This window comes from Aptenodytes patagonicus, chromosome 7 (genome assembly GCF_965638725.1).
Source record: "Aptenodytes patagonicus chromosome 7, bAptPat1.pri.cur, whole genome shotgun sequence".
NCBI classification, from domain to species: Eukaryota; Metazoa; Chordata; class Aves; order Sphenisciformes; family Spheniscidae; genus Aptenodytes; species Aptenodytes patagonicus.
Window position 1 is genome coordinate 2,217,700 of NC_134955.1, and position 14,368 is coordinate 2,232,067.

Here is a 14,368-nt window from a genome sequence, read left to right on the forward strand (position 1 = left end):
CTTTTGGAGGCCTGAGGGGAAGTAAGACCTCACTTTGGACCTGCTTCCATTAGGAATATAAGCATCTTCAGCCAGGATAAAGAGGTGCACTCATCTCTGAGGAGAGGTCATCAGCTGTAACCCCCTCCTGGAGCTAGGTGCTCATCCATAATTGTTCCTCAAAAACGAGACATTCTTTTTTTTTTCTTGTGCCCAATAGCCTACAACACCAGAGAGGGGGAGCTCTGTCAGACAGCTGTGATTTTCTTTGCCAGAGCTGGAAAAATTTTAACAGGGAAGGATCATACACATCCAGTTTCTGATACTCTTTCTCTGAACATCTATTTTTGGCTGCCATCAGAAATCGATACCCCTGGGCTGACTCGTCTCACACCGCAGCGCTATTCTCATATTCTCACCAGTGGGGCTGCCCTGTTGGAACAGCAGTGTGGGAGTACAGACAGCGCCATCACCCAACGGCCAGCTGGAACCGGCAGAAAAATGTTGGCAAGCTCTGTTTGGTGATCTTTTTTTATACTGCTGATTCAGGAGAATCTCCACTCTTTCCCTGCAGTTGCTCACTCACATCTTTACACATACAGTCTTCTCTGACATGTTCTTTTGCACCAGGATGCTGGGAAGGGAAGCTGAATTTCTGGAACGAGTTCCCCTCTAATTCTATAAAGCTATCCCTGTAAATGAATAAAATATGGGGGAGTCCAAATGAAGTGAAGAAAAATACCCTGTATCAATGAAATCCCCATAATCATCATCTGCACATTTGCACTTCACATTTGCCACTGAAAATCAGACTTCACCTATTTGCGTATCATCTGGCTAATCTCATATAACCAGTGAGGGATGAAAATGAACCATTTTCATGTATCTGCTCCTAAAGATAAAGGATTCCTGAAATTCTTGATGTGCCTTCAAAAAAATTTCATATGCCTATTGCTGCTGAACTTCAGTTGAAACCTTGACAAAGACATTGACTTTTACTGCTTAATATAATTATATAGACCAGTTGTAGACGGCTTAATATGCCTCCTGAGCTACTCTGACAATCACTGCCATATTTCATTTCTCATATGAATACCTTGCATTCTTACAAAGTGTATGTTAGCCAAAATGTAGAACCAGTGCACAAGAATACGGTTAAGTTGCGAATATTCGTCTGTTTTCTCACTTCTCCGTATTTGCTGTGGAAAAGGCGTTTCTTAAGGAAAAAAAGGGTTTTTTTCCCTAAGCAAAATTCAAATAAATTATTAATATGTGCTTTTTTATTGTTTGCAATGCAACCAGGGCAGATTTTCCTATCTGTCTTTTGTATGGTGCTGTCAGATATGAAAAAGTGCAACATGAAAGAGGTTGTGAATGATTTATTTTTCTCCTTTAAAAATACTATCCAGTCGTGAAATTCAGGTCAGGCTATAGTTCTGGCTTCAAAATTCCCAAGACTTTGGGGATCAAAAAAAGTCAGCATTCAGCGTTTTGGTGCCATTCTCTCCTCCCTTTCCTCTGTATTTTTTAAAATTCTGTATACAAAAGATAGAATCATAGATTCATAGAATGGTTTGGGTTGGAAGGGCCCTTCAAAGATCATCGAGTCTACCTCCGCTGCCATGGGCAAGGGACATCTTTCACTAGATCAGGTTGCCCAAAGTTACGTGCAAAGATGCACATATCTGTCACGACCACCTTCCTTATACCCATGGAGCATTATAAATTTGGAATCAAGGACTTTCAAAACTTCAAACCCAAGACTCCTATTGCAGAAAGTAGCTGAGTAAATCTAATGATGTTTTGCTAAGATACCTTGTTTCCTCTAAGCGGGCTGTTTTCCACTGAAAGTTTTTTTCTCTCTTAAATACTTATGCACATACAATATGTGAGATGAGCTGTTTAGACGCAGTGCAATCCATAGATCCAACATCAACACTGAGAACAAGGAGATTAAAGACTAACACATAACTGTCATTCACCTTGCACTGCACAGGCATACATACGCACACGCACATGGAGTAGTGTTTATTATTTTGGTGGCACTTCATACAATCATCATAGAATAGCCCAGGTTGGAGGGGACCTCAAAAGATCATCTGGTCCAGCCTTCCGTGGGAAAGGGAACCTAGACGAGACTATCGAGCACCCTGTCCAATTGTATCCTAAAAACCTCCAGCGATGGGGACTCTACCACCTCCCTGGGGAGGTTGTTTCAGTGAACGACTGTTCTTACTGTAAAAAATTTCTTTCTTATGCCGAGATGAAATCTCTCCCGGTGCAACCTCTACTTGTTGCCCCTTGTCTTCTCCATATGGCTCCTCGTGAAGAGAGAGCCTCCGTCCTCTTGGTAGACACCCTTTAAGTACTTTGCATCTTCATATTAGAAACTGTGTTTCCTCTACTTGGGAAGCTGTGGATCCTTGAAAACTTACTGTCATGTAAAGCAGGTATTTCAGCTGATTCAGAAAGTGAGATTTGTGTTTAGTTCTTTCAATTTGGAAAGCAAAAGGAGGGGCTAAATGGCATAGGACAATCCTTATCAGTGGAGTCTTAACGAGTTCCTCAACTTCTCCAAAAGAACGACTCCTCTTACAGAGATTCACCTTCTCACTAGTATTATTCTGCTAATTCATGGCCAAAACTCAGCCTTCCTGCTACTACTTCCCGACTCCACCTAGAAGCTGCCAGGGCCTTGAGGGCACTAATAAGACTTGATGGCCTTGACCAGCCTCACCTGGACCACTCCACACATGTGCCCCTGCCTATGGCCCAGAAGCCCCATTTAAGCTCAGTCCAGGGCCATCAGTCCTTCCTTGACTACACAGTAGGTGTGTTGGGCTGCAGCTGTGTTTCTGCCTCCTGGATGGACCCCAGATCAAGAGTGCAGCTCTGTCTCTGACCCTGCTCCTGGCCCGTCTCCCTTTGCTCCTGATGGCTCACTGTGGATGGGCCCTGAGCATAGTTCATCGCTTGCTGTGGCTGTTGATGGACCCTGATGCCAGCCCATGGCTCTGCCTGCTGTGTTCAGCCCCTGCAGGTCTGTCCCCTGGGAGTGAGGCACTGCCTGCCCCGGGGTCCTCCTTAGCTCCTTGCTCCCTGTCCCTTGGGCACCAGCTGGCTCTTGCAGCTCCCTGACAGCAGCCATGCAGATACGTGGCAGGAACGTGCCTCTACTTCTAAAATTCCATGGACTCTGAAAGAAAACACTGCTCTGTCCGTCTAGCCCAGGTATGAACTATCCCTGAATATCTTTAATATTAAACCCCTTTCCTTTTTCTTCACAAAACTTCTTGTTTTTAGGGCTAGACTCTGATGTTCTGCTCCATCTCTCCTTAAAGCTATTTTCTTTGTGGTCCCCACCTATCGCATACAGCAGAAGTGGTGAGGAGCTCTCATTCTACTAGGCATGTGCATTTTCTCCTGTCTCTGCGCGGCCAGGTGGACAGAAGATTTTCATTCAGTTTGATGTCCCAGCTGACTATGGTGAACTAATTGCATTGCTTATACCTGGCATGTAGTTGCATCTTTTCCCCAAAAGAATTTCTAAGCTCTAAAACACAGTTGTTGGCAGTAGTAGTCATAAGTACATAGCTCGTCATTGTGAATGCAATTTAATAAGAGGATGGGACCAGTTGCGGTGGTCAAGCACAGGGCTTGGCCAGACAAGCAAACTGACCAGCAGCCTGCTTAGAGGCCACCAGCCCCTTTTAATGCCTCCCTTCTCTCGTTGTCCCCTTCTTGCTCTTCCCTCATCAGCCATGTTTCTCCACCATGGTCTCCTCCCAGATAAATGACCCACCCTGATCACTTCCCCACGTTCATTCCTGTTTTGCTACATTCACACCTGATTTTGCTATTCCTGATACCCAGGTAAAATAGACCTGTGGTGTTTCTGGTGTGGTTCCTAGGCACTGCTGGCCTTGTGAGGGTCTGCTCCCCAAAGGGTGTCCAACGCTTCCCCTTCAACCATCTGCCCATCTCTAGCACCTCTGGTGCCCTCCTAACCACTGGTGAAATCTGGCTATCCATCATGGTGCTGTTAATTCAACAGTTCCTCACTGTTACTTGTTATGTCCAGTGGTTTCTCATGTCATGTCCAGTCGTTTTTCATGGTCTGCTCAGTGAGTTTGACATCAGGCTAGGGACTAGTCATCCTCCCAAATATCTTTTCTAAGATGAACGTTGTTACAGGTGTGTCTGAACCACTCTGTTTCTGCATGGCTAAGATTCATGTCCCTCGTTTTGTGTATCTAACAGGGAAATGGCCAATTTGTATTTACTTGTCTCTGAGCACTTCATTATCAAAGGGGTGAAATGTGTATCTCCTAAGGTAATTTTTCCTAAGTGTGGCACATAGGAAGAGCTTCCCCACAAGTATTTTGAGACAAAAGCTCTGCTTTTCTCTGCTGCTGCTAAGGGCTTCAGTTGATGTGGTGTGGTCTGGCACTGGTTCTGCTAATGAATAAATATTTGTGAGTGGTGATCCATCACCTTAGATGACGTTTTCTATTTAAATCCATAGCTGGGACTTGCAAATTTTTTTTGTCCTTTAAAAATAGATGGGTTTTCTGTATCAGCAAAGGGTCCTGTAAAGATGTCACATAGAATTGATTGCATCAAGCTGTGTCTGATTGCTGAACCTTCTCTGGGGAATGCACATATGTAGCATTCATTTATTTGATCTTAAAAGAGCACTGCTCATTAGTAATGTTAAACCTGGCTTCTGCAAACTCATACTACACTGCCAATTGGAAATGTTCCTGGTTTCAAACATATTAGCCCAGGTTTATTCTTAGCAAACATCCATGAGGACCTGGATCTCCTCTTTGCCCCATCATCCCCTCTTGAAGATCTGCCAGAAGAACTAAATGTGAGGGATGCTTCTCAATCTGAAAAATACAGCTCCTTATGGAGTGACGCAAAGAACACCAAGTCTTTAAAGTAGGGGGTGGCATGTGGGAAAGGAGTGCATGTGAGGCTTTGAGTATAATTAGTGGGTTTAAGGGTGAAATCGGACGGTACAGTTACACCCTGACAGAGGAGAAAGCAAGCAGTGGCTCACTGTATCTTCTAGCAATGACATGCGCAAACACTTGGGTCCTCATGATTGCCATCTTCTTTTCGCTTTTAGTTTAAATGGTCAGCAGCCAAATGGAGACTGAAATTCAAGAATGTCCAAGTTTATTTTGTTTAGTTTGACACCTCTTTACCAGTTTGACTTCTAAAGGAAACAAGAACTTTTTCTAGGAGTTTCTTGAGAGCGTCCTTCACCTCCATGTTCCTCAGGCTGTAGATCAGGGGGTTCAGCATGGGAATCACCAGGGTGTAGACAATGGACGCCACTTTGTCCTGGTCCAGGGAGTAGCTAGAACTGGGGCGGAGGTACATGAAGATCATAGTCCCGTAAAAAATTGAGACTGATGTCAAATGTGAGGCACAAGTGGAGAAAGCTTTGTGCCCGCCCTCTGAGGAGTGGGTCCTCGGGACAGTGGTAAGAATATAACCATAAGAGACAACAATGAATACTAAAGTGCTGAGTGCAATGGTAAAAAGCACATGTTCGTTGACAGTAGTACTGGAGCAGGAAAGTTTCAGGAGCGGAGGAATGTCGCAGAAGAAATGATTGATAACATTAGGGCCACAGAAGTGTAAACTGAACACTGAGCTGACAAGCACCATTTCATTCACAGTAGCTATTGTGTAGGATCCCACAGCCAGCTGGACACAAGCCTTTTGAGACATGGTGGCCACGCAGAGCAGGGGTAACAGATGGCCATGTACCGGTTGTAGGCCATCGCAGCCAGCAGGTAACACCCGATGATTATGCAGACTCCACAAAAGTACATCTGGGCTGCACACCCTGGCAGAGAGATGGCTTTCCTGTCTTCAGAGAAGCTCACTAGCATTTTGGGAGCAACTGCTGAGGAATTACTTAGGTCTACCAGAGAGAGGTGGCAGAGGAAGAAGTACATGGGGGTGTGGAGTCGAGAGTCAAGCCTGATTAATGCAATCATGCCGAGATTCCCCACCAACGAGGTGACACAGATCAGAAGGAACAGCACAAAGAGAAAGACCTGCAGCTCCCAAATATCTGTGATTCCCAAGAGAATGAACTCATCAACAGTTGTCTTGTTTCTTCTGACCATTCCCTTAATGAGCCTGAATCTTTAAGAAGGAGAAAAATCAAAGAACACAAGTAAGTTACAACTCTGGATAGAAGAGTAAGTCATAATGATGCTGGGAATGTCGGGCAGGAATGTAGTAGAAGAAAACTGGATGCTGCTTTATTTTAATGGAAACCTAGCTGTCTGTTAGTATGCAAGAAGTGGATGCTTAACTCAATTCTCTTGAGAAGCTTGCTGTTATCCATTTAACACTTCTGTAATGACAGTCTCAAAGAAGGATTACTTTTATTCCATTACTGAGATTGTTCCAGGAAAGAGGAGAAAGTTGTTATTCATTCTGACCTTTTTTAATATTTCCTGCTTAGTTCTATTGTTAAATTTTCTCAAATGCTTATCTGTGTCCATGGTGCCTAGGAGGAATAACAGGATGATTCTGATTATCTGCTCTGTTGTTCTTAAATAGCGGAGTAATAAATTGCTCGCGACTTCTAAGTATAACATTTAAGTTGGCCAGTGCAGTTCTGAGAAGTCCTCATAGGAAGATACCCCCAAATTTAAAAAAAAAAAAAATCCATGTAGAAAAGCAGTTTATGTTAAAGAGCAGATGATAATTTCATCAAAGTTTATTTGCTGATTCCAAACATAACAAATCAAAGGAGAAGACAGGAGCAGTGTAGTCATGGACCTTGCCCTGCGTCCCTGAACCTGTTCATGCTAACAGCAGGAAGAAAGTCTGTCCTGACACAAAATCACATTTGTTTTGTCCAACGTTAAGGAAGGAGTTGCGTATAAATTAAAAGAAACATAGGACCTGACACCGAAGACAGAATCCATCTTGCCTAACGTTACCTACTTCCTAGGTGGACAGCTACATTTGAGGTAGCCATTCAAGGCTTTGTTGACAGTCATAGAAAAGAAGTAGGCACTTTAAGGCAAAATTCATGTAAGCTACTTAAAATGTCTACTTACTTTGGGGCGAAATGAATTGCCTCCTAGAGGTGCTGGTTTCTCATCACTGCTTATAAAGAGCACACAATGATTAGATAAACTGTGGCAGTCTGTCTCTGTAGGGGACAATATTTTGTCAGACAAATCAGACCATCAGACTTTTATAGGCATGTTAAATAACAGCATGTCTATGGGTGAACCAAAGGAAAGAACACTAATCTCATAATTACCTTTTCACTTCTCTTAAAACGTTGACTTCAAGAAAAATGCCTCTCGTTTTCAGATTGTGGTCTTGTTTTGACACTTCTGTTTAGAGTTCTGTAGAAAATGAGAACTGTTAATTGCAGGTGTATTAAATGAATGCCCGAGCTTGCAAGGTGGAGCTTCTTACTGAAACAATTGAATGACTGAAAGATCTTTTGAGCTGTTGCTATTTGCATTGTGTTGAGAATAATTAAGACAGTTAATTAAGAAAATAATTTCAGACAGTTACAGTAGTTCAACCGATTAGCAGCAACTTGCAGAGCCCAACAGCTTCATTGCTAATAATTTTCTGTGCTATAGGAAATTCTAGACAAGTCAGTTGGACTATTTGTAGTGACCAACGCTACGGTCTCTATGACAAGTTGATGCTGTTAAATGATTCTTCTTTTGCTGTAACCCCACATTTCAGTGCTCATCAAGCCAATGTTAGAACTTCTGTGGATTTTGGTCATTTGGGTTTAAGACTTAAACATGTGTTTAACTTAAACCAACCCTGCATCTGCTGTAACCACAGGGAATGGCTGAATTGCAGCTATCACAGATCTGCCCCAGTTGAGGGCAAAGACCTCTCTTGTGAAGTACTGACCTGAATGTCATTTCTCACTCTAAGTACAAACTTCCAGGAGCAGGAGTCCAAAAGTCTCCACGTTAGGAAAAGAAGCCACATGGACATTCACAAGTATTTGTTCTCCTATTTTCCAAAACAAGAAAAAGAATCCAGCTCAGGTCAAAACAATTTTCCTCTCTGACTGCATTATTTTTTTTGTAGACTTTACTTTCAGCATTCCTTATATGAAAATTCATTAATTAATTTTTTTACTGTTGTGTATATGAGCATAGACTGCGATTATGTGCATTCTGTGCAAGATTTAAAGTACAAAGTAAGGATAGAGAATAAAAGTGACACAATTAACGGTCAGATTTTATAATATTTCAGGCTATGGATATGTTTCCTACCTTGGAAACTAACGTTAAAAATGATGCTTTCTTTTCCTCAGGAACAAATGCTTCCAGAAAGCTGGACACAATGGCATTTAGAGAAGCTCTGACTACAGGATCAAGTAAGCTGTTGGCACATTCTGCCCCTCCCTGTCTGGCAGCGACTACAAATGGGATGCACAGTCAGCAGGGGAATGGCAAGGTCTTCACAATCAACTTTCCCAATCAGCTTCCCTTAAGTGCTGTATGTGTCCCGGGGGGATCCCATGGAGCGAGGCAATGGTTGCGGTCTGCTGAGGTCTTTGGTTCATGAATACAGAGCTCATTAGGAGACAAAAAATAGCAACAATGAAAAAAACCCTCCAGAACATAAGCAGAAGATTCATATTCTTCTCTAGGTAATGTTATTTTGACAACAAGTTGGAGCTTTCTTTTCGTGTTGTTTTTACATAATGACATTTTCTCTCTGGCCACAGATCCTCTAAGTCCTGGGGTCATACAGAGCAAGAGGCTGCAGAGGGTTGCTGGCCTCGTGAAATGATCAGCCTTTATACTAGAACTAGAAGGAGCTGACTTGAAGGGAGGGTAATCACGATTTCAAGTTTTTGCTGGCCCTCATGAAACAATACCAACGCATGCAAGCTGAATTCCAGTCTGCATTCTCCTTATTCCATCTAAAGATAGTTTACATCGCTGGCAGTCTTCCTTATTGGACCATTAAGGTGTATTTTTACCGATTTACAGTCCGTAGTCATATGAGATAGTTGATTAATATGAGACACGTGACTGGTCCCTGAAAGCACAACTGGATCAGAAGAGAGATACACAGTCCTCTCCTGAACTCAGACAAGCGATGTCCACAGTAGCCTATACGTAGATGTTTGTGTTCTGGATACTTTCTAGGATTTGAGTGATTATTTCTCTACATGGACTACAGGAGTAGCCTAGAAGTTAGGCTTAGACAAGTAACTTTTAATTGTTTAAGTTGAGTGATGAACCCCATACTAAGAATATCAAATGAAAGAGCAGAGAAATGAGTAACAATCCAAACATGGTAATTTTCCCATCTTCCTCTGGAGGGGCTTTCCTACATCACTCCCCCCACAAACCAGAGCATCCATTACATCCCTGTCATGTGTCACGGCTTAGCCCCTGCCCAGAGTTTCAGAAGGTCCAAATACATCCATCACTGGCTACTGGAAGCCTCCGTGGAGCTTTTCCATCTCTTCACAGACAGTTTGTTGAAATGGGAGAAATAAAAATCAGTTCGGCTGTGGTGTTTTGCTTTCCTCCCATGTGATTGCTTTGATCAGTATCTAGGGTCTTGCCTCAGGGGTGTCATCTGTGAACTCGTATCCCAGAGCTTCAAGCTGTGTTCTGCATAAGTGCTGAGGGATGGGGTAGGATCCATTTTGTATCATTTCAGCAGCATAAAATTGAGCTATGCAAGCCTAACCTAGCCGTCTGGGCTTATTTTATAGTTAGCGTAGGGAGGGAGAGACCTGCAGAAAGCAACACATGCCATTTTCCTTAGAAACTTATTTTACAATGGGATGAGTCGTCCTTTGGAAGTGCCTATTTCTTGCCAATGATAGCTAAAAGAACCCAGCTAACTTACTTAGATTAGTAACTTTTAGATGTCTAAAACTAGTTAAGATGAATTTTCATGCATTTTGGGTGTTCCTCTGATCTCCAGAACCTTTGAGGTCTGGTGTATTGCCCAACACAAATAGCGTACCTCAAAGTTGTCCTCATCCCATTTAGACGTTCTTGGCGACCACTGGGAGGAATGGCTCAGTTCCGATGAAATAAAACGGTAAGACCTTAAGTGCTTGCCTGTGAACGTATAGATGTCCTCCATTGCACATATGAACTAGAGAGAAGGAAGGAAAAGGCAAGCAGTGCAAAGAAAGCTTGTTGGTTGGAATAAAAAGGTTGAAAGAGTTACCCAAGTTTCCTCGCAGAAAAAGACATCAGTTGCACATTTGTCAACAAGTTAAACATCTGCTAGTGAAGAGCAGTTGAATTGAAAGCTTTTTTTTTATTGTATCTGTCCACCTAGATAGCTGCTTGATATTCTTACTGTAGTCACTGAACACCTTTAGGTCAATTAATATCACAACTCTTCTATGAAAGAACAACGATTAGTTCCTTTTTTTTAAAAACCAAATTGATATTAATGAAAGCAATTACTGCTTAAAGTATGAGTAAGATAAGTTAAACTGCTCTAAATCTTCCTCCGGGTGTACAATTCCTGTATTACATAGGGTCTTTAGCTAGTGAGAACCAGCACCTCTTAATTTGAGATGATCATAATCACGTTACCAAAAGTTCTAATGACTGCCTGAAATCCATTTTCTAAATTGTCATGATCACTTCGAGGCGCATTTGAATTTTTTTCCAAGAAGTGGTTGCTTCAAGGTCCCAGTGGCCTGGTATCCGTGACTCCAGATCACAGGTTGGGCCTCCACTTTGCCAAAATGTCCATCCTCATTTCAGCACTGTTTTGATGCTTTAAAAAAAATAGTTTATGTGTTTCCAGTCAAAGGAAATATTAGAAGCATTTCCAAGAGTGCTTACAATATCTTTAGAGCGTACCATTTCATTGAAACATTTCCATGCCGAGACAACACCACTAGCGTTTTAATTGTTTGTTCTGCTCTTCCCTCGAGAGCATCATGGTCTCCCGTGTCCAAAAGGAAGATATAAAATCTCTGACATTCCCCAAAAGAAACATTTCCTGCATCCAGGAAAAAAGTAAGTATTTCCCTAGCAGGTAAGCCTCCTAATGAGTAAAATTTCTTTCCATGCAGGGAATTGTGTAGAAATTGTTCTAAGTCAGTTGCCTTGTTGACTGAATGAATTTCAGATGCACTAAAGGAAAAGAGTTGCTGCATCATGATACCACAAAAGAAAAAATAATTAGGAATATATCTTTAAAAAGGGGGGATAAATTTTTTTATTAATTTTTGCACCTAAAATATTGATCTGGGAACTGAAATCTCTTGCAGGTCTTCATCAGAGACCACTGAATTTTTAGCAGCTGTAGGATTTCCATACCTAAATTTTTGAGTATGATCAACAGCTGAAAATAGGAAGAAGCAGTCACATATGCGTAACTATGGAATACATTTCAGGGCAGAAAGGTTCTTTTTTACTTTCAGCAGAAATCTCTCCAATTGCCTGTGATAGCGTCAAAATAAATTGTAAGGTTACATGGTCGCTGTTTAACTGGTCTTGGCTCAAAATAAAACGCAATTGAAATTTTGGGGAACTCGTCACCTTATTCTAGGAACGTAACTGGGGGACGTATGTCATGACCTGAGTCACCCAAGACATTTTCTGGAGTAAACAGTCACACCCAGAAAATGGTTCAGATTTTAGGATGCACCAAGCCTGCACCAAGAATGAAGGATCTTGAAAGACAAGATCAAAGCACAAGCCGTCTAAAATGGGATTCATCTCACTCGAGTGTAACCACCTAAAATTTTGGCAGTGAATTTATGTTGGTCATCCAGGCTTCCTTTCTCACCAACAGACACGCACGTATGCGGGATGTGATGCATCCCACCTATCCCTCTGCAACGGTTATAGGCGGAACTGAAGATGATGCACTCAGACCAACCTTTAGACAGCCAAATACAGGTGAGAGTCACCGCGGCTAGAGTGCCTGGACACACAGGTGGGAACTGAAGCCCTCCTTTCTGAACCCCCAGACTCTACTGTAACCACCTAATATCCTATCCTGAATGAATCAGCTTAGATTATTATTATTTTTTCAGGAACACAGACGTTTCTGGTTTGTCTGTGATTTTGTCCACATAGCGCCGATATTTACAGGATTATTTAACTGACCTGTGTTAGCAGTTATTTTATTAGATGTCCTTTTGTATTTCCTGTAAACGTAAAGGTGAGCAAGATATATCTGCCCTGCCTAGAATTTTTACTGGCATCAGCAGAAATGTTTCTTAACTTTTGCAAAGTTAAGTTAAATTACGCACTTTTTCTGGAAAGGTAAAATTAATATCCAGAATTAGTTTTCTAGGGGACTGAGTCTAATTCAAATTCAATTAATAGTTTCAGCCAAAAAAAAAAAAAAAAGTGGGGAAAATTGCTTGGAAAATCTAAAAATGTTTGTGTTTGAACATTTAAAAACAATATTCATGGCTTTCTTTTCATCAATTGCTTAACAATTAATCAGCCTCAGGAAAACAAACCCACAAAATATTTTGTAAGAAATCCCAGAATGAGATGCAACGTTTAATTTCATTTTAAACTCAATGATTTGTGTTTGTTCCAAACTAATTATGTCTTTTTTGTCTAAAAAAAAAAAAAAAAAATCTGCTTATGTTCCAGCATTTCAATCCACTTTTTCCAGTGTTGAATTTCACTGCTGACTCAGAAAGGTCATTATTAACTGTGCCTGAACTCCTTACTCTACTGTTCACACAGGTAAATGTGTAGCAGCTATTATACTCAATTAATATGTTTTTCCTCAAGTGAGATACCATACAAAGTTTCTTCTATATCTGCACTGTGGTCTAGCTCTTAAATAAAACCCCCTCTGAGGTCCTATTTCATATGAATGAAAGGAATATTCAGGAAGGAATTCCACACACCGAGTGTGTTTTTAAAGGTCTCTCCGAATGTCCTCCTAAGCTTCCCTTTCAATGGGCATCATCTAAGCCACTGGTTTCCCCCTCTGATATTGGGTGAGATGCTTGCATTTCCACTACCTCTGTCTTGTGGAGGATGTAATGTGTTTGTGCGTTGCTCACCCACTAGGATTGACTGATCCCCTGACAAATCTTACGTGTACGAAGCCAAACACAAGGCAATGAAATGCCTGAAGAAACCTGCACTGCACCGAGTTCATGCTCTTGGGTTTCACCAACCGTGCGGAGGTGGAGATATCTTTCTTTGGGCTCTTCCTGCTCATCTACGCCACCACTTTGGTGGGGAATGCTGGCCTCGTTGTGCTCGTCCAGCTCAATGCCTGCTTTCATACCCCCATCTACTATTTCCTAAGCAACTTATCTTTCTTAGACCTTAGCTGTTCATCTGCCATTGCTCCCAAGATGCTGGTGAATCTGCTAGCACAGCGGAAGACCGTTTCTTTAATTGGCTGTGCAACACAGATGTTTCTTTTTGCTGATGCCAAGTGGCTCGTTTTGGCTGCGATGGCCTATGACCGCTACGTGGTCCTCTGTCATCCTCTTCTCTACGCTGTTGCCACGTCCTGCAGGGTCTGCACCTCCATGGCAGCTGGGGCTCATCTCAGCGGGGGTCTGACCTCGCTGGTGCACACGTCTTTCACGTTCACGTTGCCGTTCTGTGGCTCCAATGTGATCAACCATTTCTTCCGTGACATCCCCCACTGCTGGAGCTCTCCTGCTCCAATACACGCATCAACGAGGTCCTCCTCTTCACCCTGTGTGGCCTTATACAAACCAGCACCTTCCCGGCTACCGTTGTCTCCCACGCCTGCATCGTCAGCACCATCCCCCGGATCCACGTGGCAGATAGCAGGCGCAAAGCCCGCTACACCTGCACCTCGCATCTGGCGGCCGTCGGGTTATTCTACAGCTCCCTCCTCTTCACGTATTTATGGCCCAGCTCCAGCTACTCGCTGGACGCAGACAAAGTGATCTCTGCGTTTTATACCGTCGTCTTTCCCGTGCTGAACCCCCTCATTGACAGCCTGAGGAACAAACTGGTGAAGGATGCCCTAAGGAGAACAGTAGAGGGAAGAGTGTTTTCTCAGAAGTGAAAAAGATATAGTGTGTTTCTGGTGCAATACACAATAAAACCACAAGCGATGGGATCCACCTGACTAAATGTAGGTGACTTGTTATCTGCACCTGAACTAGCTTCCCAGGTTCATTTGGTAATCACTGGAAAAAAGTAGTCACCTTAGAAAGTGATTCACCTTATCACAAAATGGAAGCCCAGGTCAGATGGATCCCAGCCCAGAAGGATCTCTTTCTCCTCGCTGTCTGTAAAGGCAGTCTACCCCAAATGCAGAAGAAAGTTCTATTTTTGCAGCTTACAATTATTGAGACAGCTCTCAACCGAGATGTTTTGAAGAGAAGTCCAATTTAGACAACTAC

At 42.5% G+C, this 14,368-nt stretch overlaps 2 protein-coding genes across 2 annotated transcripts; one reads left to right on the plus strand and one right to left on the minus strand.

The window, feature by feature from the left end:
- Positions 1-5,172: 5,172 nt before the first annotated feature.
- On the minus strand, positions 5,173-6,128 carry LOC143162923 (olfactory receptor 5AR1-like). The gene is given in 2 exon segments (XM_076343495.1): positions 5,173-5,739; positions 5,742-6,128. Coding segments are annotated over 2 exon segments (954 nt in total).
- Positions 6,129-13,100: 6,972 nt separating this feature from the next.
- LOC143162924 (olfactory receptor 5AS1-like) lies at positions 13,101-14,028 on the plus strand. The gene is given in 3 exon segments (XM_076343496.1): positions 13,101-13,119; positions 13,122-13,625; positions 13,628-14,028. Coding segments are annotated over 3 exon segments (924 nt in total).
- Positions 14,029-14,368: the final 340 nt, after the last annotated feature.